At 43.3% G+C, this 25,871-nt stretch overlaps 1 protein-coding gene across 3 annotated transcripts in view; it reads left to right on the forward strand.

The window, feature by feature from the left end:
- Nucleotides 1-25,871, forward strand: part of SGCD (sarcoglycan delta) — a 756,997-nt gene that overhangs the window by 618,072 nt on the left and 113,054 nt on the right. For all 3 annotated transcript variants that reach the window (XM_044281196.1, XM_044281197.1, XM_044281195.1), the window contains one exon: nucleotides 23,194-23,281. In XM_044281196.1, the coding sequence (XP_044137131.1) occupies nucleotides 23,194-23,281 (88 nt within the window). The remainder of the gene's footprint in view (nucleotides 1-23,193; nucleotides 23,282-25,871) is intronic.

Here is a 25,871-nt window from a genome sequence, read left to right on the forward strand (position 1 = left end):
TTCCATTAGTTCGCACAAAACCTGTCCTGGTCACACATGAGGACAAGTTACTTTACAACATTGAGGTAAAGAGATGCCTCATCCTCCTCTCTGCTCTACTTGTCAGGAATTATGATCCTGAATACAGATGATAAGAACTTTAGCTGAATCTCTGAGGAATTAAGTTCATGAGGAGACATGAAGTACAGAGAGGATGGACAGGACAGACTGTGGTAATGGAGACTGCTCATTAGCCACACCTCACCCTCCTCTCATGTCTCCTCATCATCTCCATTCCCACAGAGATTCACTTGTGTTCAGGATCACGATTCCTGACAAGCAGAGCAGAGAGGAGGATGAGTCAGCACTATCACTCATTATGGTGAAGTAACTTGTCCTCCTGTGTGATTAGGACAGGTTTTGTTTGTACTAATAGGACGGCGGCCATTTAGTTTCCCCTAATGATTGCTTCCTAGACAAAACTAGCCATTATAACTGATGACAGGTATTTTTGAATAAACCTATAACTTTTAAATTTTTCCATCCATAGCCACACAAGGGCTTGTTTTACGGGGGATGAAGTGTAATTTTTAATGACATCATTTTGTTTTTTAAAACAATACATTTTTACAGTGTTCACCATGCAGTAAAATTGGCATGTTATATTTAATCTGCAAGTCAGTATAAGTATGGAAATATCAAATTTATATAAGGTTTTATGTTTTACTATACTTTTTAAAAATTAAAAACTTTTTTTTAGGAAAAATAAAGATTCCTTTGTGTTGTCATATTATGGCTCCTATTGCTTTTCTATTGTCTATTGACAGAACTGTGTGAGGGCTCATTTTTTGCGGGACGATCTGCATTTTTAATTCACACCATTTTGGGTTATATGTGACCTTTTGATCATTTTGATTTTGAGCATTCTTTTTTTAGGGAGGCAGGGTGACCAAAAAACGACAATTTCAGAACTGAGTTTTTTTTTTTTTTTACAGCTTTCACCAGGTGGGTTGAATAATGGGATAATTTAATAGATTGGGTCATTATGGATGCAGCATTAGCAATTACAGTATGTTTAATACACAGAGTACAACTTCTTTAAATCCTGTGGTCCTTAGACAGTCTTAATAAGTCTTAAGTAACTGTGATCTCAGATGAACAGCAACACACAACGTACTTCACGGTGTCATTAGTTATTCAACAAACATGGAGCTAAAATGGAAATGTCATGTCTGAAAAATCAAGTACACAATGTAAATCAATATCTTGTAGAATCACCTTTAGCAGCAATAACTTAAAGTAATCATTTTCAGTATGGCTTTATCAGTCTCTCTCATCTTCCTGGAGGAATATTGGCCCTCTCTTCTTTAAAGCATTGCCTCAGTTCATTGAGGTTTGTAGGCATTTGTTTATTCACAGATCTTAAGGCACCGCAATATAATTTCAGTTGGGTTGAGGTCTGGACTTTGGCTGGACCATTTCAGACCCTTCATACTTTTTTTTCCAGCCATACTGTTGTAGATTTGCTGGAGTGCTTGGGATCATTTTCCTGTTGCATGACCCAGTTTTGGCCAAGCTTTAGCTGTTGGATAGATGGCCTCACATTTCACTCTAGAATACTTTGGTATACAGAGAAATTCATGGTCGACTCAATGACTGCAAGGTGCCCAGGTCCTGTGGCTGCAAAACAAGCCCCAATCATCTCTTACTCATCATTGCTCTTGACAGTTGGTACGGTATGAGGTGTTTGTGCTGATATGCTGTGTTTAGTTTTCAGTAAATGTGGCACTGTCTATTATGGCCAAACATCTCCGCTTTGATCTCATCTGTCTTGTGGTTTGTACAGATGCAAACATAAGCTGTATTGCAATGGTTTTTTTTTTAAAGAAGAGGCTTTCTCCTGGTAGTCCTTCAGAACAAGCTATACTTGTTCAGTCTTTTTCTAATTGTACTGTCATGAACTTGAACATTTAACTGAAGCCCATAGAGTTTTAGATGTAACTCTTCGGTTTTCTTTTACAAATACCCTAAGCATTGCACTTGGGGGTCTGCATCTGACCTTAGGGTGAATTTGCTGGGATGTCCACTCCTGGGAAATTGTCAATGGTCTTGAATGTTTTCCACTTTTAACTAATTGTTCTCACTGTAGAACGATGAATTGTATGGAAATGGCCTTATAACCTTTCTAAGTTGATGTGCAGCAACAATTTATTTTTCTAATATCATTACTGATGTCTTTTCTCCTGGGCATTGGGTTAGCACACACCTGAAAGCTCCAGACCAGCAAACTGCCAAAACTTTTGCTTTTATGGCGGTGGACACATTTGTTCATAATCAATTAAACCAAGGGCATTTGATTAGCACCTGCCTGCTACTTAGGGTGATGGCACACAGTGCAGCTCTGACATGCATTCAGGATGAAGTTTTTTATTGTAGCTAGCTGAAATTAATTAAATCAATTCTACTATGTAGAACACCAGGATTTAATGAGCCTGCTAAACTGGCTAAATTGAAAACTGCATCTTGAATGTATGTCAGAACTGCATTGTGTGCCAGCACCCTTAGGCTAATTTCACACTAGTGTTTTTGTATTATCTTTAACATAGCCAAGACAGATTCGTCATGAACTCCATTGAAAGTCAAAAGAAGGACGTATCCGTTTTCTATTGTGTCAGAGAAAACGGATCCATCCCCATTGACTTGCATTGTGGGTCATGACTGCTTCGCATCTCATTTGCTCTCTGGTATGAGAACGCAACCAAACGGAATGGAATTCATTTTGGAGCATTCTGTTTAGTTAAGTTTTGTCCCCATTGACAATGAATGGGGACAAAAGGGAAGCGTTTTTTCCGGCATTAAGACGCTATGACGGATCTCAATATTGGAAAATAGAAATGCTAGTGTGAAAGTAGCCTTACCCTACTAATTCCTATTGAAGCAGTAAGGGTTATTTAATTCTTCACACATAGCCTCTGTACTTGCGTGAAGACCTGGGTTTTGTTAAAGGGCCACTAAATTTTAAAATAACATAAATAACACAAATACATTTAATCCACAGTGCGCACACAGCTGTGTCTACAAGGTGCTCCCCAAACTGTTGTTACAAGCAGTTTAAGGGAGATCTTGCAGACAATACAATTTTTCCTTCCACCACTCATCTCCATCTTCGGCTACAGAATAGCTAGGTGAACGTGCCTGGTGTCACACACACATATATACACAGACACTGAACAGGAAGTTTAGGAGAGGGGTAGGGCCTAACCACACTGAAATGCTAGTAGATTGATCTACCTGCTCTGCTTTTGAAGTCCCTGCCCTTGGTCCCCACAGCCAATTTCTCTCCCCCTCTGAGATCTATCGTCTTCCTCTCAGCTTGTTCAACTTGCATATTCCACGCCAGCCAAACTCATTTCACCCCATTTACCCCTTGAGACAGACCTCAACAGTGCATAGAAGTGGTGAAGGACCTGCGTGATGTCACAATGTGGGTGGATCGCCTGTGCTGTGTGTGGAGGAGAGGTTATGCATTGTCAAATACTAGGAGTAGTTATTTCCTTACTCCCGGTAATGTCCTCCCATAGCCCATAAAAACATCCTAGAAATGCTGGAAGTTGTAGTTCTCTCCTCTAATATCACTCCCCATTTAATGTCTACTGATGCCTGGACATGCTGGGAGTTATAGTTCATTCCTATTTTACCCATTTCCTTGTAATGTCCATTGATGTCCCACAATAACAGTCTGGACATGCTGGGAGTTATATTTCTCTCCATTTATATCCCTCTCCTTATAAGGTCTGCTGATGCCCCATAATAAGTCTGGACATGCTGGGAGTTGTAGTTTTCTCTGATGTCACTCTATATGTAATGTCCACTGATGCCCCATAATAACAGTCTGGGCATGCTGAGAGTTGTAGTTCTCTCCTCTTATAGCCTCTCCCTATAACGTCTACTGATGCCTCATAATACCTGTCTGGACATGCTGAGAGTTGTAGTTCTCTCCTATCATATCCCTCACCATATAATGTCCACTGATATCCCATAATAACAGTATGGACATGCTGGGAGTTGTAGTTCTCTCCTCTTATATCACTCCCCATGTAATGTCCACTGATGCCTCTAAACGAATAAAATGAATGGAATAATGAATTTGGGTCCAGTTGTTGGAGCTAATTGTCTGGTAATAGTGTCGTAGTTATGACATGAACAATTGCAATAATGACACAGACTAATTTTGGTTCATTTGGATAACCAATGACACTCCTCCGGTATGCCAATAATCCAGCTGCCATGTTTGATCTATCCACCAAGTTCAGCCCATCTGGTTTTAACCCTAATACAAGGAGTTATTTGACCCCAAGCGTTCCACATTCAACTTCCTTGAGGGCCAAGTAGCATTCCGCACTAACTGTTCTGTGATGCCTTTACATGTCCGGGTTGCACGCGCTGCACTGAAGGGATCACTGTGTGTCATTGGAATCGGGGATTGTAATACTGGAGCAGACTAATTTATTTGGTAATAGACTAATTTATTTAATAAACGACTCATTTATTTGCTACAAGACTAATGTTTTCGCTAAAAGAATAACTTTTCAGTTAAAAGAATAATTTTTCCGACATGAGAAACTCTGCTGTGGGAAGAATCAATTTATTTGCACTCCCCATAGGGTGTTAAGTAAGACTGCTCTGTAACAATACATTACAGTAACTGTTAAATATTAATGTGGACATGCCACAAACAAGAGAATAAGACAGGTGTATAATCCCAATTGGTGAATCAGGGCCTAATAGAATTGCTTATCTAATAATCAATGTGGACATGCCACAAACAGTAGAAGTGGACAGCTTATTCACCCCAATTTGAGAATCAAGGTGTAATAGAATTGCTTTTCTATTTAACATGATGGACACCCCAATAAAAGTTAAATTAAAAAGCTTATTCACCCCAATTTGAGAATCAAGGCCTTATGGAATTGCTTATCTATTAAGAAAGGTGGGCACCCAATAACAGTAGTATTAGACAGCTTATTCACCCCAACTTGGGAATCCAGGCGTAATAGAATTGATTGTCTATATAACAAGGTGGACACTCCAATAACAGTTAAATTATACAGCTTATTCACTCCAATTTGGGGATAAAGGTGTAATAGAATTGCTTATCTATTAAACAAGGTGGATATTGTTCAGTTAGATAGCTCTGTGCAGGGATTGATGAAAAGTAGGCTGTCTCCTATGGATCCCTTCAGCTTCAGATTACAGACCCTGCACTGTCCTGCAGTCTCTCTATACTCTTCCTATGCTCACCCAACAGTGTGTAAAAACTCTCCCTATGATCTCTCTACACTGTCCCTGCAGTCTCCCTATCCAATATTCCACAATTAACCCTTTAAGGACATTTTCACATTAAGGACCTTTCCATTTTTTGCAAATTTGACCAGTGTCACTTTATGTGTGAACAACTTTAAAACGCTTTTACTTATCCAGGCCATTCTGAGATTCTTTTTTTCATCACATGTTGTACTTCATGACACTGGTAAAATGGAGTAAAAAAATCCATTTTATTTTTGGGGAGGTTACAAGACTTAGAAGTTTAGAAGCAAATCTTGAAATTTTTAAGAAATTTTCCAAAACCCACTTTTTCAGGCCCAGTTCAGGTCTGAAGTCACTTTGTGACGTTTACATAATAGAAACCACCCAAAAGTGACCCCATTTTGGAAACTACACCCTTAAAGGTATTCATAACTGATTTTACAAACTTTGTTAACCCTTTAGGTGTTCCACAAGAGTTATTGGCAAATGGAGATGATATTTCAGAATTTACATTTTTTGGCAAATTTTCCATTCAGTAGAGTGGGGTCTGGTAGAGGACGTCCCCACTCCAGTACTGCCTGACACTGTTTTTTTTTACTAGGCCCCCTGTGCAGCACGAGGCCCCAAAACGTCCTCATCTCGGCTGCACTGACCAAAGTCCAGCCACCGGACCTAGCCAAAAAGGAGCCCGGGTGTTGAGCAATGAACTGTTGGGCGAACAAGTTTGTTTGCTCCACCATCAGATTCACAAAGTGGTCACTGAAAAAAAACCTAAAATAGTCATATTTAGTGAAGCCCACTGTGGGAATCTGGATTCCTGATTGGCCAACAAAATCAAGAATCACGGGCTCAAAATCCTCTGGGGTACACTATGCAAGTTCACCGGTAGGGGGCTCAGGTGGACTTATCTGGTGGGCCGGAAAACTAGTACGAGCGCCAGAGCTACTCGTACTAGTGTGGGCCACAGGGTCCCTGGCATGGAGGTCCTCTTGCTCCGCCTGGCGGCGTCTCCGCCGCCTTGGGGGCTCATCATCATCACTGGATGATGAGGAGGACACAGATGACAAGACGAAAGTGGGGTCATCCTCGTCCTCACTGGGGCTCTCGGAGTCGGAGGCAAGCAAGGTGTATGCCTCCTCGGCCGAGAACGTCTGGCGAGCCATAGGGGAGTGTGTATGTGCGTGTGTGGAAAACTTAATTTAGTATGCGTGTGAGTGGGGAGACGGGTGTTTGCGTACACTTACCCCTAAGCCTAACAGAAAAAAAAACTAAAAACTAACTAACTAAAAAAATGAAAGCCTAAAAATATGTGAAAAAAAAAAGATTCAAACTCGCTGATCAGCGGTCCGAAGCTGATCAGCTGTGGGGTGGGCGATGCGCTAACAGTGGCTGGAAGCTAAAAGTGCTGGCCACAGTTACCGTACGCACACACAAAAAATAAACGCTTGCGCCCCAAAAATGTGGGGGGGGGGGGCAAGCTGCAGCAACCCTGGGGGGTCTAGGATCACACAGCTGAGTGTGCTGTGGACCCCAGACACTTGATCAGGGTGATGCTGAAAAAAATCAGGGAAGTGTCTTATTGGCCCCAAATTTATTCTCAAAATTATTAGCAGGTAAAAGATCCTTAGTGTAAAGAAGAACAAAGAGTCCTGGAAATGATGATGATATGGCCCCCACAGGCCCTTATCTCAACATCGAATCTGTCTAAAATTACTTGAAGAGACAGAAGGATTTGAGTAAGCCTACATCCGCAGAAGATATGTGGTTAGTTGTCCAGGATGTTTGAAACAAGATCCCTGCCAAGTTTTTTCAAAAACTGTGCAAGTGAGCCTAGAAGAAATGCTGTTTTGGTGGGCCGCTTCATGGTAACGATTTCATGGTAACGAATCACATTTTTTCCTGAAATGGCTGCGGCACGTGTGAGGACATGGAGCAAGCAACTCTGTGAAGTCTGGATCACCCATAATGCTATGCATGCAGCCCAAATAAAATAGCCATTCAGTGGTGACATTTTTTTGTGAGACAGCCTTTTTGGGGAAAATTAGTCGGTAGTTGTAACTAAGGTCAAGTACAATATACACTCACCTAAAGAATTATTAGGAACACCATACTAATACGGTGTTGGACCGCCTTTTGCCTTCAGAACTGCCTTAATTCTACATGGCATTGATTCAACAAGGTGCTGATAGCATTCTTTAGAAATGTTGGCCCATATTGATAGGATAGGATCTTGCAGTTGATGGAGATTTGAGGGATGCACATCCAGGGCACGAAGCTCCCGTTCCACCACATCCCAAAGATGCTCTATTGGGTTGAGATCTGGTGACTGTGGGGCCATTTTAGTACAGTGAACTCATTGTCATGTTCAAGAAACCAATTTGAAATGATTCGAGCTTTGTGACATGGTGCATTATCCTGATGGAAGTAGCCATCAGAGGATGGGTACATGGTGGTCATGAAGGGATGAACATGGTCAGAAACAATGCTCAGGTAGTCCGTGGCTTTTAAACGATGACCAATTGGCACTAAGGGGCCTAAAGTGTGCCCAGAAAATATCCGCCACACCATTACACCACCACCAGCAGCCTGCACAGTGGTAACAAGGCATGATGGATACATGTTCTCATTCTGTTTACGCCAAATTCGGACTCTACCATTTGAATGTCTCAACAGAAATCGAGACTCATCAGACCAGGCAACATTTTTCCAGTCTTCAACAATCCAATTTTGGGGAGCTTGTGCAAATTGTAGCCTTTTTTCCTATTTGTAGTGGGGATGAGTGGTACCCGGTGGGGTCTTCTGCTGTTGTAGCTCATCCGCCTCAATGTTGTGCGTGTTGTGGCTTCACAAATGCTTTGCTGCATACCTCGGTTGTAACAAGTGGTTATTTCAGTCAACGTTGCTCTTCTATCAGCTTGAATCAGTCGGCCCATTCTCCTCTGACCTCTAGCACCAACAAGGCATTTTCGCCCACAGGACTGCCGCATACTGGATGTTTTTCCCTTTTCACACCATTCTTTGTAAATCCTAGAAATGGTTGTGCATGAAAATCCCAGTAAGGCCTCTTTCACACGGGCGTCATGTTTTTTGCCCGGATAAGAGGCGGGTGCGTTGCGGGAAAATGCGCGATTTTTCTGCGCGAGTGCAAAACATTGTCATGCGTTTTGCACTCGCGTGAGAAAAATCGCGCATGTTTGGTACCCAGACCCGAACTTCTTCACAGAAGTTCGGGCTTGGGATTGATGTTCTGAAGATTGTATTATTTTCCCTTATAACATGGTTATAAGGGAAAATAATAGCATTCTGACTACAGAATGCTTTGTATAATAGTGCTGGAAGGGTTAAAAATAATAAAAAAGTTAACTCACCTTCTCCTCCTGTTCGCGCAGATGCCACTCTGTTCTTTAGCTGTGGACTGAATGACCTGAGGTGACGTCAGATCACATGCTCCAATCACATGGTCCATCACCATGGTGATGGAGCATGTGATCTGACGTCATCAAAGGTCCTTTAGCCCACAGATAAAGAACAGACCGGCATCTGCGCTAACAAGAGGAGAAGGTGAGTTAACTTTTTTATTATTTTTAACCCCTCCAGCACTATTATACAAAGCATTCTGTATTCAGAATGCTATTATTTTCCCTTATAACCATGTTATAAGGGAAAATAATACAGTGAATAGACTGTCACCTAGAACCCATGCGTGAAAATCGCACCGCATCCGCACTTGCTTGCGGATGCATGCGATTTTCACGCAACCCCATTCATTTCTATAGGGCCTGCGTTACGTGAAAAACGCACAAAGAGGAGCATGCTGCGATTTTCACGCAACGCACAAGTGATGCGTGAAAATCACCGCTCGTGTGCACAGTCTCATAGAAATGAATGGGTCAGGATTCAGTGCGGGTGCAATGCGTTCACCGCACGCATCGCACCCGCACGGAAAACTCGCCCGTGTGAAAGGGGCCTAACTGAGCAGATTGTGAAATACTCAGACCGGCCCGTCTGGCACCAACAACCATGCCATGCTCAAAATTGCTTAAATCACCTTTCTTTCTCATTCTGACATTCAGTTTGGAGTTCAGGAGATTGTCTTGACCAGGACCACAACTCTACATGCATTTAAGCAACTGCCATGTGATTGGTTGACTAGATAATCGCATTAATGAGAAAAAGAACAGGTGTTCCTAATAATTCTTTAGGTGACTGTATGTCCTTTACAGCCCACTGATTAAATGTGGTTCCTGACCAGCCACACCAGCAACTTGGCCAGGCGACGCCGCTTCCGCCTCTACGCTCTCATGCCGTTGGTCCTGCGACAATGTTCCCCTCTACCTCCTGTGAGCGGTAGCTTTCTTTCAGGGAATCATCCTCACAGATACGGATTCAGGACACCAGGTTTAAGGTCAAAACAGTGGCACACCAGCAAAAGCAAAACAAACAGAACCATAAACATTCGCCCGTTCAGGCTTTAACTAAACACAGTATTCCTGATTCACCTAAGTTACTGTTCACACACACGCGAACCCATGCGGCTTTCCCAGCCAATGTCCCACAGCCTCCTGCTGTACAGAGCACATTACACCCACTGTCTCTAGTCCAGTGTCTCTTGTAGGGGATTGGGGCTCAGTAGTCCGCATGATTATGGCCCTGCGACCCTCCCAGGCGTTGTTTCGTCCTCCAACTCCAGACTATCTCCCAGCCTTGTGGTCCCTCAGCTTTGCCCAGCTGAGACCACACTCACAGAGCCTCCAGGCCTCTGTCCACGGGTAACACACTCCCCCCTTACTGACACCCTGGGAGGTGCTTTATGCCAGCCTGAGTAACTCCGGTTGGTCTCACCTGTGGTGGAATAGGGGTGTGGACCGCACTACCCACTCCTTTCTTGCCTCTAACCTGTGTGAGACCTGTCACTGTCTCACACTCCTCATCCTCCACTGCAGGGACCATTGAATACTGATGGATTACTGACCAAATGCTGACTGAGTGAAGGCGTATGCTTTTTGTGGGTTATTGTTCTGATGGATCAGAGGAAGGACAAATTAATCAGTGACATCAACACAAACTTACCGCTGACACCCTCTCCACTCTGTCAGGGGGCTCTACTTGTATAAGCGTTTAAGGCTACATGCACATGAACGTTGTTTGTTTCCGTGTCCATTCCGTTTTCTTTGCTGATAGGATGTGGACCTATTTATTTCAATGGGTCCGCAAAAAATGCAGACAGCACACCTTATCCTGTTCGCATCAGTATGTCTGAGAGAGTAGTGGATGCATGGAATAGCCTTCCTGCAGAAGTGGTAGCTGCAAATACAGTGAAGGAGTTTAAGCATGCATGGGATAGGCATAAGGCCATCCTTCATATAAGATAGGGCCAGGGGCTATCCATAGTATTCAGAATATTGGGCAGACTAGATGGGCCAAATGGTTCTTATCTGCCGACACATTCTATGTTTCTATGTTTCTACACCACTATAAAGGCTCTCTGCAGTCAGTAAATAGCAATTTTTTACGCGATTCGCCGCAATTAAATTTGGATTGAACCAAATTTATTCTTAACATTCAGAGAATAAGCCGAATCGAATTTTTTTTAAATTAGCTCATCCCTAAGGCTAGGTCTACATGACGACATTTGTTGCGCGACATTTTTTCGCAACAATGTCGAGCGACTATTTTTATAATGATAGTCTAAGGTGTTGCACTGCAACATGTGACATGAGATGGATTTTTCAGTGACTGTCGCGTCGCAGTCGCAGCATATCGCATGTTGCAGTACGACACCTTAGACTATCATTATAAAAATAGTCGCGCGACATTGGTGCGACAAAATGTTGCGCGACAAATGTTGCAGTGCAGTTGTGCCCTATCTGTTGTGCCCAATAAGTTGAGCGACAAATGTCGTCGCGTAGACCTAGCCTTATTATTGTGATGGAATTTTTTATGTGAAGAAATAAAGCGTGGTAAAGTGTTGGATCGTTTTTCTTTCTGTTGGATTGCCTTGTGGTCAGAGCAGGATCCTTGCACTGGATGGGAGAGAGGCCCTGGAGCTGGTGAACTAATGCTTCCTATTCTAAGCATTAACTAACTGTTCTGTGCGTCTCTAGTCTGCAAATGAGTGGGAAGGGGTTAATATTGGTTTAGATGAATTTATGTAAAATAGTTTGAAGAGAAAACTAAGGCTACTTTTACACTTGCAGCAGAGGAATCCGGCAGGCAGTTCTGTCGCCAACAATCAGGATCCTGATCTGTCTTACAAATGCATTGCAAGAACGGATCCGTCTGTCCGTTTGTCATACGGACAAACTGATCCGTTTTGATTTTTTTTTATACATTTTTACTGGTCTGCGAATGCCAGATCCGGCACTAATACATTTGTAACGGACCGTTTCAGCAGACAAGGGGTTAAAATCCGTTTAGGCAATATGCCCCTTTCCGAGAGACAGGCACAGCTACTGCAGAACACCAACCTCCCAAACTGGATACAAAATAGCACTCCAAACTGGAACCTCGCAAATAGCTGTCAGCAGACGAACAGGAAAAGCATTCAGTAAGCTTACACTCCTGGCAATCAGTCTCCAACAGCATACAGGGAATCCCCCCAATAACGAGACAAGGCTCTGTGGTCAGGATCAAGCAGTGGTCTGAAGTGCTGGCACACCCAGCCTGGTTTTTATTACAGTTTTGCAAATACAGAACAGATACAACATATCCCCACAATGCATCATGGTTTCCTCCCCTCTGTCCCGGAGACGACCGAAGACAATCCAATTATCTCTCAGGACAAAAGGGAGATCGCCAATACACATGTGGAGACAACAGGACAGACATCACCATTTAAACACACAATGGAACAATAGAAACACACCCACACAAAATCCTCCCCTCTGCCGATGATGACCATTGAACACAATGACGAATATAATTATCAAAGGCAGAGAAATACAGTTTTATAAAACATATCACAGGAACCCCAAAACATGCAATAACCCCATAACCAATATATCCTCGGAACCGGGGGATCTGGGTGAACCACATATCCAAAATTCACCCACATCCGTTCAGTAGTTTGGAAGATACAGTTTTATGCCAGTTACACTGAAAATATACAAGTTATACAGAAAATAGTCACTAATAAATGTGTCCCCTGTTTGGTAGTTTCAAACTACTGAATGATGTCTCTGTGCACCAAATACAGGCAAGATAGCACCGTGTTGAAAAGTCAGAACAGTGTCTGTGAGCTAAAATGGCCGCTATCTATTGTTCTCACCATGTGCTTCATCCAAGCAAGTAAGGCAAAGGATGCAATCCAGGGACAGAGGGCTCCGTCCCAAGTGCCTTAAGACCCAATAACTTAAGGGACCATAATCCCAGGGCAGGAGACTGGTAAACAGCCCCCTCCAAAACACCGTGGCGAGGTTGGTTTCGCCACACATCCCCCCCCCCCCCCAGGGAAGACTAACCAGATACCTGACCTCACGCCGGTCGGTACCTGAGTTAGTCTGGCAGCCCACCCACAACCCAATACTGGACCTGCTGAATTTCGTAGCCTGTCTCTGTCCAGTGAATCCACCAAGATTATATTTGTAGCTGGTACTCCCGGTCTCTGAGTTGCTCCCTGGCTTGGAGTGGAGGTTGCTTTGTGGGCAGGGATCAGTGGGACTCTGCCCTGGTACCAGCGCTACCATGGAAGAAGCCTGGTTGGAGTCTGGTTGTTGGAGGGGGAAACCGACTGTCTCCCCTTTGGCTAAACTGCCCTGTTGCTGGGGGACAGGAACAACTGTCCCTACCCCCTGTGCTGTAAGTGCAGAGACCACGGTCCCATCTGCACAGTTGTGGGGCTTACTGTCTCCCCCTGGTGCGTTAAGCTGCCGCTGGGGGGAGGGGGTAATGAGCTCCTCTCCCATATATACTTCCAGCCGCTGGGGAGGGCGACCGACCGCCTCCGCTCTCAATACAGTGTCCTGCTGCTGGGGAAAGGAGACTGGGCTCTCTATTCCCTGTAGGACACTCTGCCGCTGGGGGACAGGACCGACTGTCTCTGCCCCCTGTAACTCCGTCTGCCGCTGGGGAATGGAGACTCGGCTCCCAGTTCCCAAAAAATCATGCTGCTGCTGGGGGGCAGGAACAACTACCTCTGCCCCCTGTAACTCAGCCTGCCGCTGGGGAGGGAGGCCGCTGCTCTCCCCTCCCTGCACTTCACACTGCCGCTGGGGAATGGAGACTAGGCTCCCAATTCCCAAAAAATCATGCTGCTGCTGGGGGGCAGAAACAACTACCTCTGCCCCCTGTAACTCAGCCTGCCGCTGGGGAGGGAGGCCGTTGCTCTCCTCTCCCTGCATTTCACACTGCCTTCCCGGCACATCACTCTTCTGCTGGGGGGCAGGAACAACTACCTCTGCCCCCTGTAACTCAGCCTGCCGCTGGGGAGGGAGGCCGTTGCTCTCCTCTCCCTGCATTTCACACTGCCTTCCCGGCACATCACTCTTCTGCTGGGGGGCAGGAACAACTACCTCTGCCCCCTGTAACTCAGCCTGCCGCTGGGGAGGGAGGCCGCTGCTCTCCTCTCCCTGCACTTCACACTGCCGCTGGGGAATGGAGACTGGGCTCCCACTGTCCCGCAACCGTAACTTCCGATGGAGGTCCACCCAACGTGGCAGCTGACCGTCACCTTCTGCCCGGTATAGTAGGGTCTTAGACACTAGACTCCTCACGAACTTCACGTATTTCTCAGCTGGATTGGGTCCGAAGAAGTTCAGCCGCAACCACATCATACGGTCAAATTCCTCCACAGAGTATCTGTACTCCACTGCTGGTTCCATCCTGGTGCTTTTAGGGTCGCTGTACTGAGACATGCGTTGCCCTTAAATTGTAGAATCCACAGAAATGGTGTCTCCTGTAGCAGTCCTTCTGGCTGTAGGAACGATCCCGCCGCTGCCACCAATGTAACGGACCGTTTCAGCAGACAAGGGGTTAAAATCCGTTTAGACGATATGCCCCTTTCCGAGAGACAGGCACAGCTACTGCAGAACACCAACCTCCCGAACTGGATACAAAATAGCACTCCAAACTGGAACCTCGCAAATAGCTGTCAGTCAGACGAACAGGAAAAGCGTACAGTCAGCTTACACTCCTGGCAATCAGTCTCCAACAGCATACAGGGAATCCCCCCTATAACGAGACAAGGCTCCGTGTTGAGGGTCAAGCAGTGGTCTGAAGTGCTGGCACACCCAGCCTGGTTTTTATTACAGTTTTGCAAATACAGAACAGATACAACATATCCCCACAATGCATCATGGTTTTCTCCCCTCTGTCCCGGAGACGACCGAAGACAATCCAATTATCTCTCAGGACAAAAGGGAGATCGCCAATACACATGTGGAGACAACAGGACAGACATCGCCATTTAAACACACAATGGGACAATAGAAACACACCCACACAAAATCCTCCCCTCTGCTGATGATGACCATTGAACACAATGACGAATATAATTATCAAAGGCAGAGAAATACAGTTTTATAAAACATATCACAGGAACCCCAAAACATGCAATAACCCCATAACCAATATATCCTCGGAACCGGGGGATCTGGGTGAACCACATATCCAAAATTCACCCACATCCGTTCAGTAGTTTGGAAGATACAGTTTTATGCCAGTTACACTGAAAATATACAAGTTATACAGAAAATAGTCACTAATAAATGTGTCCCCTGTTTGGTAGTTTCAAACTACTGAATGATGTCTCTGTGCACCAAATACAGGCAAGATAGCACCGTGTTGAAAAGTCAGAACAGTGTCTGTGAGCTAAAATGGCCGCTATCTATTGTTCTCACCATGTGCTTCATCCAAGCAAGTAAGGCAAAGGATGCAATCCAGGGACAGAGGGCTCCGTCCCAAGTGCCTTAAGACCCAATAACTTAAGGGACCATAATCCCAGGGCAGGAGACTGGTAAACAGCCCCCTCCAAAACACTGTGGCGAGGTTGGTTTCGCCACAACATTCTTATGGAAAAAAATGCCAGATCCGGCATTCAGGCATATCTTCAGTTTTTTTGGCCGGAGATAAAACCGTAGCATGCTGCGGTATTATCGTTTGCCTGATCAGTCAAAAAGACTGAACTGAAGACATCCTGATGCATCCTGAACGGATTTCTCTCCGTTCAGAATGCATTAGGATAAAACTGATCAGTTCTTTTCTGGTATAGAGCCCCTGTGACGGAACTCTATGTTGGAAAAGAAAAATGCAAGTGTGAAAGTACCCTAATTCTGTATTTGGCCCAGGGCTGGCACTTATTCACCCTTCCCAACATCAGTATGACAAAAAAGGAGCATTAGGCTACTTTCACACTAGCGGCACGGACCTCCGGCAGGCTGTTCCGTCGGGTGAACAGCCTGTCGGATACGTCCTGCCGCTAGTGACCTAGTGCCCCCAGACTGCCGCTCCATCCCCATTGACTATAATGGGGGTGGAGTTCCGGCGGAGGCACAGCAGCGCACGGCAAGAGGCTGCCGGAATAAAAATATGACATGTCCAATATTTATTCCGGCAGCCCCTCGCCGTACGCTGCCGTTCCTCCGCCGGAACGGAGCTTAGCCCAGGCCAGTTGATCCTAGTCGTGACGTCACTGTGCCTGCGGTAAAGAGTGAGAAGGCCGCGGCGCTGCTGGAGCGCCGTTGCCTTCTCAAACAGCTGATCGGCGTGGGTCCCCAGTGTCGGTCCCCCGCAAATCAGAAGCTGATGATCTATCCAGAGGATAGATCATCAGTTAAAACAAACTGCAGAAACCCTTTAACATAGGACTACTGTTTGCAGGGTCTGCACATGTGTCTTAAGGCACATTATTTTATTTTTATTTCTACACTGTGTAGCTGCAATTTTTGAACTTTTCACATGCACATACATATGTTCCATTGTCCACCAATGTTATGCATTTAGAGCACAGAGTCTGGCCCAGTGATTGTGTACTTTATGGCTACTTGCCATATGGTGTCTGATTCTTTGATGCATTGGCGTATGGTCTCTCCCGGAGGTGTCACCTCCATTTCTGCACAAATGTTGCATTTTGTGTGTTTAATAAAGATTATTTAATTCTTTATTTAATCAGATTTCAGTAAATAAATACTTTCCTATATAGAGCAATAATAGTATAATAGTAGAACGCATGCACACAGTACAAAATCTCAAACGTTCAAATACTGAAGGAAGGCATTCAGACATTTTCCAGAATGTATGCAGTGAACTAAAAATGAAAATACTAATAGTCACTAGTAAATAAACACATTTCATGCTATCTCAAGTGAAACTAATGGATGGGAAAGATGGAAGGGGTGACAGGAATATTTTCAGCAGGAAGTTTCCAGCAAGGGGTAAATAAGCTTAGCAGAGAATAAATCATTTCTAAAGTGAGATATATGGGAGCAATTACTGGCAAAGAGGAGCTTACAACCCTGTATGATGTCAAAATTCCTGGATGCCAGATTTTAAGAAATTTAGGATAAGTGCATGTCCCCCAGTATGCCAGCTCTCCTAACCTATACAAATGATCCCATTTATTCATCCATCTTGATGGAAAGCTTTTTGTCTCTTGTCATTTAATACTTTGTAATATTTCAGGTGTAAAGGCAAGTAAAGTAGAAATCTCATCCTTGGAAAACTGTGATCAAGTTAAAATCAATGCTTCGAGGCAAAGTGAATGTATTGTATAATGTTAGTTTTATTCCCTTTGGCCATATGTGCTCAGGTAGCTCGGAAGGTCAATTTGTAGCAGAGGAAGTGGCTAGGGAGTAAGATGAAACGTATTCTGAATGTGGTGGTAGCCCTAGTCGAGGGATTTTCTATTGGGCTGAAATCTTTGAAATTATTGGAACCTCTAAGGTCTAGGCATATGTCTAAGTCCAGTTTGCTAGGAGGAAGGGAATCTAATCCTTTCCAAAACTGTGGCTCAATGAATGGCCTTGTAGTATTGGGTCCAGTAGACCAACTTCTCCTCTTCCAGAGTGTCTAATAAGACTCCGTTTTTGTTTCTTCTGTAAATACCAAGACCTCGTTTTTCTGAAGGAGTTCTGCAGCCGGTTTGGGAAAGTTTGGAAATAATAGGATTATTGATTTGACTAGAGTCCTGTAGCCAGACCCTGATGTGAACAGTGTTGGAAAGATTATTTTTATTTTATACATATCTATTGTACTGTAGGTACGGTATAATATACAGCCATGTAATAAATATTTATTAGTGCAATACATTTCCCAAATTACAGTGCTAAACACAATCTTTTCATGAAGAAAGTTCAAGAGAACCTAACACAAAGGAAATTTAGAATGGGTTGTGCATGGTGAGGATTCGGGGAGGCCCTAAATGGAGGTAATAACCTTTTATTACTGTACTATCATTTAGCACTAGCTGTAACTTACCTCTCACGTTTTATAATCCAGCTGGAATGACTTTGAATTTGGACATGATGATGGATTTTCACTTCCACAATAGAAATGATGGTTGACACTACTCTGATGTCATACTGTAGGGCAGAGGCTTCACAGACAATCACATTCAACATTGGCACTCTCCAATAAAAGTCCAGTTTATATATCACATACAGTGCAAGTAAGTCCCACCGGTACACACTTCTCAAGGCCTAATAGGATTCAGCGTCCTCACGCTTAAATCTCTTTGTCCTGCAGCGCCAACTAAAAAACATTTCCAAACATATCATCACTATATTTATATATATATACACAAAAGGAACAATATTTCTAAGGCTACTTTCACACTAGCGTTTTTGCTGGATCCGGCAGGGTTCAGCAAAAACGCACCCGTTACTGATAATACAACCATCCGGAACCACAGATCCGGTTGTATTATGTATTATCTTTAACCTACCCAAGACGGATCCGTCATGAACTCCATTAAAAGTCAATGGGGGACGGATCCATTTTCTATTGTGTCAGATTGCATCCCAGGACGGAAAGCAAACCGCAGCATGTTGTAAGGTGGTGTACAGTATGCGTCATAGGACCTAAACTAAACTCCTTTCCTAAGTGCATGAATCCGTAGTATGAACAGTTACCACATATGTGGTTTCCCGCTTGGGTACGTTTCTGAAGCCGGATACCTTTAACCTTTCCTGGATAAAAATCCCTCAATAGTTCAAGCTGTTACACCTGCGGAACGCTACTATGGGCAGTTTTTCTGCATGCTCAGCCAAATCTTCATCTGAGTGGGTTATGTGCCAGTTCTTACAAATCTTTTGACTAAGGGTCAATTCACACGTCCGCAATTCCTTTCCACATTTTGCGGAACGGAATTGCGGACCCATTCATTTCTATGGGGCCGCACAATGTGCTGCCCGGATCCGCACTTCCGGGTCCGCAATTCCGTTCCCCCCAAAAATAGAACATGTCCTATTCTTGTCCGCAAGAAAAGGCATTTTCTATTAAGTGCTGGCGATGTGTGGTCCACAAAATGCGGAACGCACATTGCCAGTGTACGTGTTTTGCGAATCTGCAATTTGCAGACCACAAAACACTTACGGACGTCTGAATGGACTCTTATGTGATCTGACAGGGGACTAAACTTAAATGAGAAAACAAACCTATTGTCCTGTCTATATTGTAGGGATTCGCTCTGGTAGGCAGCTTAGCGGACGCAGTATAGAGGCAATCACAAAGTCTTTAAATTAAATCGTTCAGTGTTTATTCACACAAATCACATATCCCAAACCAAAGCCAATTGTTTTGTTCCTGAAGGCAGATGCAGCAAAAGCTCTGAAAACGTTCCTTTTTCCCCTGCCGGCGCGCTTCTCTAGAGATGCTTCAAGTCAAGGGGGCAGCGGCCTCCTTGCTTCAAGTCAAGGTAACTACGCCCCCTTCCCTGCTCCTTCGCTGTGACTGACAGCCGGCTGTTTCTGCACAAGCGCTGTCAGTCACAGCGAAGAGGCAGGGAAGGGGGCGTGGTTACCTTGACTTGAAGCAAGGAGGCCGCTGCTCCCTTGACTTGAAGCATCTCTAGAGAAGCGCGCCGGCAGGGGAAAAAGGAATGTTTTCAGAGCTTTTGCTGCATCTGCCTTCAGGAACAAAACAATCGTCAAAAACACACTGCTGGCTACTCTCAGGTACTGCTGGCGGCTTCAGATGGAGGCGACAGGTTCCCTTTAATGGGATTGTTCGGTTTCCAGTACTGATGACCTATCCACAGGATATGTCATCACTGTTTACCTGCTCGCTGTCAACATTGAAGCAGTGAGCAAGTGTATTCACTGCAACTGCTCCTTCCCATTCAAGTGAATGGGATGGAGGAGCTGTAATTCATGTACCTGCCACTGCAATATCGGCAACAGGCAAGTAAAAGTGAACAAAACGCAACCTCTTTAAGACATGAAGAAAAGACATAAGCAATCTTTTTAGCTTCCATGCTGGCAGGTTAATAATAAAGATACATGCCGACAGAAGAGGTCAGCAAGATCACCATCTGCAGCCACAGTAGCTGTGTCTCTGACTGATACAGTGTACGCCAAAACCCTGATATCAGCTCTCTGCTAGGAGTCAGAGCAAGATAGTGCCACCGCTAGGCAAAACTATAGCAACACATGTTCCAAGACCTATGTCGAATTAAGATGCAAAAGTACATCTTGACACATTCTAGATGACTCTAATATCCCCCAGAATGAAAATAACTATTATACTGTATATCTCTCAAAGCCAGCCTCCATATAATACTCAGTTCTATAATTATTGATGCTGACTTGGCAATATACTTTCCGGGCAGCATCTTGATTGGTTTGGTCCCAAAGGTTGCAGCTGGTGGACAGTTTTATTTCAAGATTTGATGTCCAACATATATTTATTTACACATGGTTGGCTTTCTTGTACCAGAACCAAAATGGCATCAGCAGTCTGGCTCGATAAGTACAGTCAAGAGGCAAGACATCTAATAAGATATATCATTCTTGGTCACTATGTCTTAAAGAGCACTTCCCTGAAATAAAAAATGTAAATTGTATAAAATATTAGTTGTTGGGTCATACTATTAAATTTTCTTCTAACTTTTTTTGTTATATCTGTCACTGGCACAGCTGGAAAAACCTTAATGGCCAGATTCTATATTCCCAAACACTCTGTACAGTTAGGCCTAGTCATGAAATAATATGGATGATGTGTTTCTTCAGAAGATGGCAGAATTTTCAAGAACTCTCTCAAGAATCTCTAAAACTGGTTGACATCTACTGTAGGAGATACAGTGGCTTCCAGATTGGTTGTCACTCACTTTACCCAGACATGACAAAAAATTTGAAAAAAACTTTATGGACCCATGAAGACAGGAGTTCTTCATACTGTACACTTATAGGTGATATGATCCATGGGTTTCTCTGTCCATTGGCACTAACACACTAAGGCCCCCTATATACATTTGGTCATTGTTAGCCAATACTTTAGGTCATTGTTGGCAATTTTTGGCAGGACCGGTCAACAATCTAATGTGTATAGGAACCTCACAATTTTCCTCTGACACATGATGTTGGTGGAGAAAAGAAATGGGTATGTTGAATTGCAATACTCAATCATTTTGTTCTCACAGAGATAAGCCGCCTCCAGAAGAGATGTTTATGGGGAAGTCAGGAGACATTGCTATTGAAAGTGTATGGGGCACTTTTAGGAAACCAATCTGAGATTCATGTGCCGCAAGCCCTGAAAGAGTAGAGCAGCGGATGAGAGTAGAAGTGGCCCTGGCTGCAACAGATATTCATATAAATCACAATGGCAGTTCTCAAACTGATGCTTCCTAGGGCTGGGCAGTGACAGGAGGGTGCACCCTTTCGTCCCTTGGAGAAAACACTGATGTTGGGGCTCCTGCCTGATGGTAGTTAGGGTACATATGATGTTACATGTTTTTTTATGGGTGCAAGGCAGGAGGTGTAGGTTCTCTGGCCGGCAAATGATGCTGAAGTCAGTAACCAGGCCAGTTGTAGACCAAGTCTCTCTTTACTGAAGTGCAGAATGGGTGTTGGAGTACATCCAAAGATATGAAAACACAGTTCCAAACAATTTACATTGCAAATTATAGAGATAGCAATGTATGTATATAAGAAAGGATGAATGTAGTAGTACTCCTTTCTCCTATCTCTACAAAGTTTCTATCTCCGCAGAATCCAAGATTGGCAGGACTGTGTCAAAGTGTGGAAGGGTGTTTTAGCAATGTCCCTCTCACTGCAGTAAAGACTTTATCAGCCTTGAGCAGCGAATGCCTTACTGACTGACTCCAGCGCTGGTCCTTGCAGATTCTGGACCTTTTAGTTCTTTCTTTTCTTTCTCTATGGAGTACTGTACAGTGGAGCTTTTATTTATGCAAATCTCCTACTAGTGAGAACATGTAGCTTCTCTTACTTCCTCAGCCAACACACTACTCCTGAACTAGTCCATCTCCTAGCTACCTACAAGAGCAGAGTCCTGACTGTTAACTCTGACTGATCCATATATAGTTATACTGATTTATACAGTACATCAGGATATTACGGTATACAACAAGAAACAATTTGCAAGTATCCTATTCTGTGGTACTGCACATGCCATATTTCTCTTAAATAGGAGGTAGGATGAGAACAGCTTCTAAACCTACCTTTTAAGGGTGTAATGGCCATAGGCTGTCTGTTCCTTGTCCTATTTCTGCTCTTTCTATAAACCAAGATTACAGCTATGGGTGAGTACTTGAGAATTTCTTCCTGCTTATACTATCTTTTAAAGAGGTTCTCTGGGAATTAAGAAAATGAGAATACTTACATATTACTTTACTGTAAATATATTACCAAATACCTTTCATTAGTTATAATGGCTCATTTTATCTAGGGGGCAATCATCATGGAAAATAAAATGGCCCGGTCCTATTAGTACACATAAAACCTGTCATAATCACACAGCAGGACAAGTTACTTCACAACACTGAGCTAAAGAGCTACCTCATCCTCCTCTCAGCTCTACTTGGCAGGGACTATGATCTTCAGCTGAATCTCTGTAGGAATGGAGTTCATGAGGAGACATGGAGTACAGGGAGGAGATGGGGACAATGAGCAGCAGCACTTGCATGCAGTCTCCATTACCATACTACCACAGTCTGTCCTGTCCGTCCTCTCTGTACTTCATGTCTTCTCATGAACTCCATTTCTACAGATTCTACAGAGATTCAGCTGAAGATCTTATCAGCTGTATTCAGATCATAATCCAGGACAAATAGGAGAGGAGGATGAGGCAGCTCTTTAGCTCAGTGTCCTGAGGTACCTTGTCCTCCTGTGTGATTAGGACAGGTTTTATGTGTACTAATAGGATGTCGGCCATTTTACTTTCCCTGATGATTGCTCCCTAGATAAAACGAGCCATTATAACTAATGAAAGGTATTTGGGAATATATTTATAATTAAAGTATTATTTAAGTATTTTCATATTCTTAATTCCCCGAGAACCCCTTTTAAGGATGCCTCCTTTCTTTGTCTATGCCCCAACTCTCAGCTTCTTGTAAATCTTCTGGTTGCATTACACTCAGTTCATTATTCTCATTGAAGTGATCAAGAGGGAGATTTTCATGAAGGTGAAAATTCGATTGAGAAAGTTTAAAAATTTTCGTTCCCGAGAATGGGGAATACACCTTTTAAACTTGCAATATGTTTTTTTTAAAAAAGAGAAGAGAGAGAACAGAACTAATGGCCAAAACTTCAAAAGTATTATTTTTGAGACTTCAAAAAAAAACTAAAAAGTAATTTAGAATCCTCATGATGGCAGAATTATTGTATGAATTAAATAGTGCAGCCTCCTGGGTATGTAAATGATTAAACTTTGTGAGTCATTTCAAATGTCATGTGCGATCTTTTCGTATTGTAAATTATCGATAGCTAATCTGTTCTCCCTGTTTTGTCATGCCCGTAGGGAAGCCCGTTGTACCTTCAGTCAGACCGCAATATAACTTTCAATATTCTCAATGAGGATATGAAGCCCGTCACTCAGCTTGTCACAGGTAAGAAAGTCTAAAGTGCTTGTAAACCTATAACTTGTCCAAGGATTCCAGGAGATTGATACAAGGACTGTGTTTATCTTCCAGTATTGAGCACATGAGCACATTATACAGTTGTGAGCATTTTGAAAAAAAATCCCTATGGTTCATGCCTTTTCATTATGTGAATATGATAAATAACACAGACAGTCTTATTTACTGGTTTTGCTCCAAAATTTGTTAAAAATAATTATTATTACATTTTTTTATCCAAATCCTTTTGTGCTCTGAAAATCCCAAATCAAGAAGAAATGTCAAACTCCTTGATTGGAATGTCTTGGTTGCAGAATTGCATATTTTAGGATCTTTGGTCCAGAAATCTGCTAGTCCAGCATTATCCTGGCCTAAGCATGGAGGCTTCTATTTTTTACTGTTTAAGTGGAATGATTTCCCTTTATCTATTAAAATTGCATCTTCTTTGTCCTAGTTCTTCTTTGTTGGAAGGGTCTACTGAAAATAAGCTGATCGTAAGATAGGAGCCCTATCTATTAGCTATTAACAGTGGTAGGAGCCTCACAGCTGTGTACAATTCCCCTGCAGCACAACCACAGGGGATATTAGCAATTGCATGCTGCCAATTTAGATCAGTGGAATGCCCATGTAATGCCACAATGCTTACTTCTCTAAAAACAGAGACACTTATGGCAGACTCTAACTCACTGAGCTTTCTCCAAATGACTTAATGAGATTCAAAAATGTTTTCTATACCAGACAAATCTTTTAATCATCCTGTGATTAATGTAAAAAGTAAAAATCGGATATCATATAGTGCATGACAACCTTTTTCCAACAAAGTTAGAACCAGCCCTGTACCTCACATAGATACAGAGATGGCAGCTCAGGGGGGGTCGAAGGGAGGTGCCCTTTCTCAGGGAGTGCTTCCTGTTTGCTGCCATTAGTGGCAGTTGAAAAATTTAACTGAGCATGTGTGTCCACCTTAGTGAGGTGGACAGAGAAATTAGAAAAAGATCAAGCAGATAGATTTCAATGAATAGCTCAGTGGCTATGCTAAATTGTTATTACGCGCAATTACCAAAGTATTCAGATCCAGGTGCTGATTTTAACATGGTAAAATATCATTCATGGAACAACCCCTTTAAAGCAGACATTTAGTTGTAAAATGCTGACATTCGTTCTACAAGTTCATCTTAAAATGTTTTCAAAATTTTGATCTTTGATTTGCTCAGTTATACTGTATTGACTCTGCCTTCCAACTTCTCAGCCCCCTTTTAGTTAGTATGCACAATTAAGCCAAGAGAAGTGACCTTCTATAATGCAGTTCCTCTGTTGTTAACCTTTAATCCCATCCAATACAATTAAAGACAAAGAAATCTAGAAAAAATTTCTAGATCCCTTTGTTCCCACCAACTGGACACTGAACAAAAAGGAACCAGCATACAGTTGTGCAAATAACCTTCTTCAACAGCTGGCGAGTGGCAGCCATATTACTTCTTGGTGATAGAGGAATGCTGCCACTGTTTATTAATAGGTGCTCTAGAACTTAAACTAAATGAATGTGGAGAATATTTCACCTTTAAATGTTTTTGGGAAAAAATGCACAGCAAAATACTCTGAAGGACTCTCTAATGAAAAATTGAAATGGGAAACACTAGTGTGACATGTTGGCACTGGAGAGCAGACACTAGGGAGTTGGTACCTTATTGTATTATGGGTCAGAATTAAATTTTGTATTTTATTTAGTAATGTATTACTTTTTCAACATTAACTTTTTGAGCAATTTAATCCTGTACAAACATACTGTGTGTACATTAGTTATAACAATTTTTTTCATTTGGAGCTGCTGGTAGAGTTATAAAGTCAACTGTATTCAGCTGGACCCATACATATATATGTGTAGCTCTCTTAGTTGACCATAAAGGAATGATTTGCTTACAAAATTTCCTGCTACAGTGTTACGGATGGAAGGGAAGAGTGCCGTCCTAGATTCCACCCGCACCTCTGTCCCTACCTACTTGCACGACCCGTCCTATCTGACGGCGTACAACTTGGCAGCAGTCCCTAACTTAAATACGTGCAGGGGCCTAAAAGCAAAGGGAAAAATGTGAACAGAGTCAGGGAAGCAAAAGTCAAAAACAGGGAAAAACACAATAGCAAGGTCACAAACAAAGCCGAGGTAGTAAGCCAAGAGGTCACGTCAAATGCAAATGGAGGTAGCGAGTAAGGTCTTAACAAGTAAGGTCTCAATATATAAAGAAGGCTGGTGAGGGTAACTAGACCAATCACAGGCAACCTGTGACCAGCAGGGTGCCTGTTTAAATAGCAGGAACAAGTGAGTCACATGACGTGGCCAGCAACACGTGACCCAAGTCCTGCCCAAACCATCTGAGCGCCAATTACTCACGATCGGCGCTCAGTTCACAAATCATCTAGGAGGAAGCCGGCCGCGCTTAGGAGGCGTGCGTGGCCGGTCGTCCCCACCCGCTGGTCTCCATGGAGACGAGGGCACAGGGCACATCTTTGCTCCTGCACAGAGGCGGGATGCTGGTGGCACAGGAAGGAGGAAGCACGTCGCCGGCTTCCTGTTACAGTACCC

The sequence above is a fragment of the Bufo gargarizans genome, chromosome 2 (genome assembly GCF_014858855.1).
Source record: "Bufo gargarizans isolate SCDJY-AF-19 chromosome 2, ASM1485885v1, whole genome shotgun sequence".
Lineage (NCBI taxonomy): Eukaryota > Metazoa > Chordata > Amphibia > Anura > Bufonidae > Bufo > Bufo gargarizans.